The sequence below is a fragment of the Triticum aestivum genome, chromosome 5D (genome assembly GCF_018294505.1).
Source record: "Triticum aestivum cultivar Chinese Spring chromosome 5D, IWGSC CS RefSeq v2.1, whole genome shotgun sequence".
NCBI lineage: Eukaryota > Viridiplantae > Streptophyta > Magnoliopsida > Poales > Poaceae > Triticum > Triticum aestivum.
This window is the reverse complement of record NC_057808.1, coordinates 226,475,912-226,481,787: the sequence shown is the minus strand read 5'-3', so window position 1 is coordinate 226,481,787 and position 5,876 is coordinate 226,475,912. Positions and strand designations below refer to the sequence as shown.

Sequence of the window (5,876 nt, the reverse complement as noted above, 5' to 3'; positions counted from 1 at the left end):
CACTAGTGCAGCGCCTGAGAGCTAGGCGTCACACTATACAGTGCAGCGCCTAGCTCTTAGGCTCTGCACAATGACTTAGCAATTTTTAGGCAGACTGGGGTGCAACGCTGGCCAGGCGTGTAGCGCCTATCTGTGAGGCGTTGCACAATGTAGTGTGACGCCTTAATGTCGGGCGTCACCCAAAAAGGTCAGCCGCGTGAAATAGTTTCACGGACAGTTCATTCTATGATTTGATTTCGTTCAGCCCTGAGATTCATTCACAGGAAGGATTCCAACATTAAATAAGGATTTGAAAAATAAATAAATAGCATTTCATTTGTTTTTACAACAAAATCTTTCTAGCACATCCCTTGTCCCCAGCAACATGGCCACAGTGCACATACATTCCCCTTTTGGACCAGAGCACACAGTCTTTCTATCCATTAATTAACACTCGACACCTTTTCTCAAGCTCTCATCTCCAACCTTTTTATTTAAACCCACCTAGAAAAGCGAAGCCCCCCAAACATCCCTCCTCTCCTCTGCCTCTCGCAGAGTCACCAATCTCACTCCCCCACCCAACCAAAAGCCAAAACGCACACCGCCACGGCCATTACCACGGCGAGTTATGGACGCCGGCGCGCTCCAGCTCGCCGCCGCCGCCGTTGCCATCGTCGTCGCCGCGTTGGTATGCAGATGGTTCCTTGTGGCGTGCGCGGTCGGGGTCCGGAAGCAGAGGCCGCGGCTCCCGCCGGGCAGCACGGGGCTGCCCCTGATCGGCGAGACGCTGCGGCTGATCTCCGCGTACAAGACGCCCGACCCGGAGCCCTTCATTGACGAGCGCGTGGCGCGGCACGGGGGCGTGTTCACCACCCACATCTTCGGCGAGCGCACCGTGTTCTCCGCCGACCCGGCCTTCAACCGCCTCCTCCTCGCCGCCGAGGGCCGCGCCGTGAGCTGCAGCTACCCTTCCTCCATCACCACGCTCCTCGGCGCGCGCTCCCTGCTCCTCACGCGGGGCACCGCCCACAAGCGCCTCCACTCGCTCACCCTCACCCGCCTCGGGCGCCCCGCCTCGCAGCCCCTGCTCGCGCACATCGAGCGCCTCGTGCTCGCCACCATGCGCCAGTGGGAGCCCACCGCCACCGTGCGTCTCCTCGACGAGGCAAAGAAGATCACCTTCAACCTCACCGTCAAGCAGCTCGTCAGCATCGAGCCCGGGCCCTGGACCGAGAGCCTCCGCCGCGAATACGTCAAGCTCATCGACGGCTTCTTCTCCATCCCCTTCCCTTTCGCCTCATTCCTCCCCTTCACCACCTACGGCCAGGCCCTCAAGGTGTTTATCCTTTTGCCTCAGCCCTTCCCCTTCGTATGGACATTGCGTTTGCACAAATTCGTAACTGATTTATATTCTATTATCAAATTTTCTCTAGTCGAGGAAGAAGGTGGCCGGAGCGTTGAGGGAGGTGATAAGGAAGAGGATGGAGGAGAGAGGAGAGGAGAAAGGAGTGAAGGAGGAGATGGACGGGAAGAGGGAGAAGAAGGACATGGTGGAGGAGCTTCTTGAGGCGGAGGGTGGGAGCTTCTCGGAGGAGGAGATGGTGGACTTCTGCCTGTCCCTGCTTGTTGCTGGGTACGAGACCACCTCCGTCCTCATGACGGTGGCCGTCAAGTTCCTCACAGAGACGCCGGCGGCGCTGGCACAGCTCAAGGTATGGAATGAATCATGAGGATTTGTTTGGTAAATTGTCAATTCTTGTGCACGTGTGGTAGTGCGTACTGTCAAATAAGGTCGGACACTAGCTAGGATTCGTCAACCGATTTCATAATATCTTATTATAATTGGGAGTTAGGTTAGGTAAACCTTTTCGCTGTGTGCATCAACTGATGCAGAGGCTATTGTTTGCTCTTGTCCAAGAGAAAATTTGCTGTGCCGGCAAGTACAGTTTTGTTAATTCAGATAGTAGTTTGTTAACTAAAAGACTATTGTTTACGTTTGTAGCGATCTGTTAGCATCTTGGTTTCAGACAGGGGTGATGTTGACTTATTCTTTTATCTGCTTGTAACCTAAGAATGGATCTGCTATGAACACAAATCCTACCAACTTCTTCCAAAAGCATGTTTGCTCTTTCTCCTCTTTTGTTTACTCGTACGAGACTAAATTTATCAACATAAGCAAAAACTGAGAATCCTTACCACAAAGCCAGGAACCGTAGTTAGATTGAATATGTGAACCTCTTCAGCCGATGTTGTTGTCAGTAAACTTATACATATGCTTTTATATCATTGCTTCTATTGATATTCTGTGTCAATGTAGGTGCAATTAATACAGATGTCTTGCTGATTTGTTAATCTAAAATGTCTTGCTGATTTTACAGGAAGAGCATGAAAATATGACAAAGATGAAAGGTGAAAATCAACTCCTAGAGTGGGTCGATTACAAGTCAATGACCTTCACCCAATGTGTAATGATTTCAATGCCCCCATATTTCTTAAAGTTGATCTGCATATCATACATACCGCCGCATTTGTTGACAATAACATCTAAGCTCACTGGGATTTTTCACGTCATAATAAGGAATGCCACTTCCGCAGGTGATAAATGAGACACTTCGTGTGGCTAACATAATCGGTGGGGTATTTAGGCGAGCAAACACTGATATTCATTTTAAAGGTACTTCAGTAAATCCACACTTAAGTATTCAGAACCTTTTGATCAGGAATACTCCCTAGTGTGTGTAACATTTGTTTTTATTCATCATTCTATTAGGTTACACTATCCCGAAGGGCTGCAAAATATTTGCTTCGTTCCGAGCTGTGCACCTCAACAATGAACACTATGAGAATGCCCGGACGTTTGACCCATGGAGATGGCAGGTACCCTTTACGGTGCTGTTGGTCAATCGTATTCTGTTATATCTTGGCTTATGCTAGTAGAAAAGTAAAGTAAATGCCTGCATAAGGGTACTATTTTGTGGTACCATGTACTTACTTTGTTGCTGGTGCAGAGCAACAACAAACTTCAGAACGAGGTAGGGGCCAACTTATTTACTCCCTTTGGCGGTGGACCTCGGTTGTGCCCTGGCTACGAGCTCGCTCGGGTTGTCATCTCTGTTTTCCTCCATCATCTTGTAATGCGCTTTAGGTAATCCATCTTCAGTTCGAGTTTCTACATTGTTTGTGGCTATACGATCTAGATGTTCTGCAATTGAAATTCCAAACTAAGATGCCACTTTGATTTCTTCTTTGTGCATAAATTTGGCAGCTGGGAAGCGGCCGAGGAAGATAGGCTCGTCTTCTTTCCCACCACTCGAACCCTCAAAGGATATCCGATCAATCTCAGGCGGCGACCGGAGTCTGTTTGACGACCTCACAATGGTCTTCGGCTGCCCTTATCTTGAAAGCGAAATTAAACATAGATGAAGGAAGAGAAAGGAAATCGGGTAAAATAGCTACTAGTCTACTTTTGTTCCTTTGTGTGTATCATTTGTAACCTGGTATTTACACAACAGCAAAGTTGTGCTGCTTGTAAAATGTGTGGCCTGAACAGTTGGTGTGTACCGGTTACAAGTGACATTTTGTCGCGTATTTGGATATATCCCAAACTTATGAGATGCGTCGTACTATTATCAGCAAGATGCGTCGCTAAGAAACGAGAGGATACGGCCGTCTCCTCGTAAAACACTCTTGAGGTATCGATCCTTGTCAAACATGTCTCTGTCAGCTTATGCTTATCACTGACTGTCCATAGTGCTTGTTTCGGAATGAACTGTTCTTAGTACACAATTTATTCATTTATTACACACGTACGCACAGGCACATCCGAACAACATCATAGTGGTTGATTTTTTCTGTTTACTTGACAGTCGCTTTTAGAAACACCGATTACACACACACTTGCACCACACTCACTAACATGATTCAAAATTGACAATCACCTTTCACTGAAAAAATAAACATCACCTTCCGCTGAAAGAATATTCTGTATTAATAAGACACTAAAGTGTCAAATCTGAGGTATGATCACCTGTGGGCTGAACATACGAGTACAACTAATAATGTATACGGCTATTGACTATATATATTACTCTTATGATGTTGCCATTTAATGGACCATCACTTATAATCACTAATAAGGTTTACTATAAAACTGGCATTTTTGTTCACCTTTTCTCTACATCCTTCTTCATATCTATTATATTTGTTTAGAAGCATGTGTAGTGATAGACTTTTGTACTAGACTTTTGCTTGAGAGCTCGTTCCTTTTATTTTTCACATCCTTCTTATTAACATACGGAAAAATGTAATGTAAACGGACTATTAAGTTTGCTATCATACTTGATTTAACCCCACCCTTCAATCACCCAAACACTGGCTGGTTCCCCTCTACGGTCGCACTTTCAGTATCCACCTGCACACTTCCTTTAAAGGTATACCAAATGTTTATGGAAGCTCAATTGTATTGACCATTTATCTTATTTGTACCTTTTCTATATATATTTAATCTGCAATTGCACTTTTTACCACACTACTTAAATATTTTGAAGTGTACATCAAACTCTGTAATGTGCAACTATACTAGCATAATTTCTACTCCCTTCGTTCACTATTATAAGAGCATCTATATCTCAAGCCCCAAATTCCGCCCTAAACACCTGGGGCGGGTTGACCGGTTGCTGCCCGAACATGAAATCGCCTCCCAACCGGACATGACGAATCCGGCCCAAACGCCCAGACTGACCGGCAACCTGCATACCCGACCCATATATGGGGCAGATATAGGGATGCTCATGCGCGTCTGCCATGTAAGACTGGCCGCTAGGGCCCACGTGGTCAACTGCGTAAACCGGCATTTTGACGGGCGCCTCCTCCTTTCGTTGGTGAGGACGCATTCATAGTGCCACATGGCGCCGCTCCGGTGTGTCGCCCGTGGAACCAAGTCTGGCTATTTAAGCCGGACGGTAGCAACCCAACCCTAGCCCTCCCCATTTCTTTCCCTTTCTCCCCTTTGCCGCCACCACTTCCAATCCGTCCGCCTCTAGTCATGCCGAGGCGCAGGATCACCACCTACGCCATGCTCACTCCAGAGGCCGACTGCAGCTGCTGGAGGAGATCCGGACCAAGCGCGGGGCTCGGTTCGCCGCCAGCCTGCCTCCGGGTACACCGCAAACAGAGGAGGAGGAGGAGGAGCTGGAACCGGGGCCGGAGCCGGAGAAGGAGGGAGCGGTCATGGAGGAGGACGCCGCCATGGAGAAGGCAAAGGAGGAGGAGGAGGAGGAGGCGAAGGAGGCAGAGTTGACGCCTGTGGGCTTCGGCATGCCTGAGGCGCTGTCGGAGTACGAGGTGGCGCAAGCGGAGGAGGCGACAGAGCAGCAAGCCATCATCGAATCCATCCAATCGGAGGCGGAGGTGGAGGTCACTCGACGCTACCTCCGCCAGGAGGACGTGGAGATCTACGAGATCTTCGCTGACACGCAGTCCGACGAGGAGCTGGTGGTGCGCCCGGCCGTCAATAACCACGAAGCCGGCGGCTCTGGCATGAACTTCATCAACATCTCCGACGACGAGGACGTGTAGTGTACTTGGTAGTCTGGTAGTACGTAGATCTTGGCGTTCCATTATTTTGTAGGGAAGTGCTATTGGAGAAATAGCAAGTATGGTTGTTGGAGGTGCAAGTTGGGGGTTGGCAGGTCACTTTCCGTGGATGCTCTCAGCCTTGTCTATGGGTATTTGGCAACCCATATCAGTTATTTGTGGTTGTAGATGCTCTAAGATGTTTTGGATATTTTAGTATAAATTATGTACAAACTAAAGTGAGTGAATAAACACACTAAAATATAACTATATACATCCGATTTAGAAAAATATTTAGAACACTTTTTTCTAACACAATGCAG

General features: G+C 48.0%; 1 protein-coding gene across 1 annotated transcript; it reads left to right on the top strand.

Annotated features, from left to right (window-relative positions):
* Positions 1–473: 473 nt before the first annotated feature.
* On the top strand, positions 474–3,588 carry LOC123120303 (cytochrome P450 90A4). Its single transcript, XM_044540271.1, has 7 exons — positions 474–1,315; positions 1,413–1,691; positions 2,358–2,444; positions 2,575–2,653; positions 2,750–2,856; positions 2,988–3,124; positions 3,245–3,588. Exons 1-7 carry the CDS (start codon positions 608–610, stop codon positions 3,342–3,344), a joined length of 1,497 nt encoding a protein of 498 aa, XP_044396206.1. The 5' UTR covers positions 474–607; the 3' UTR covers positions 3,345–3,588.
* Positions 3,589–5,876: the final 2,288 nt, after the last annotated feature.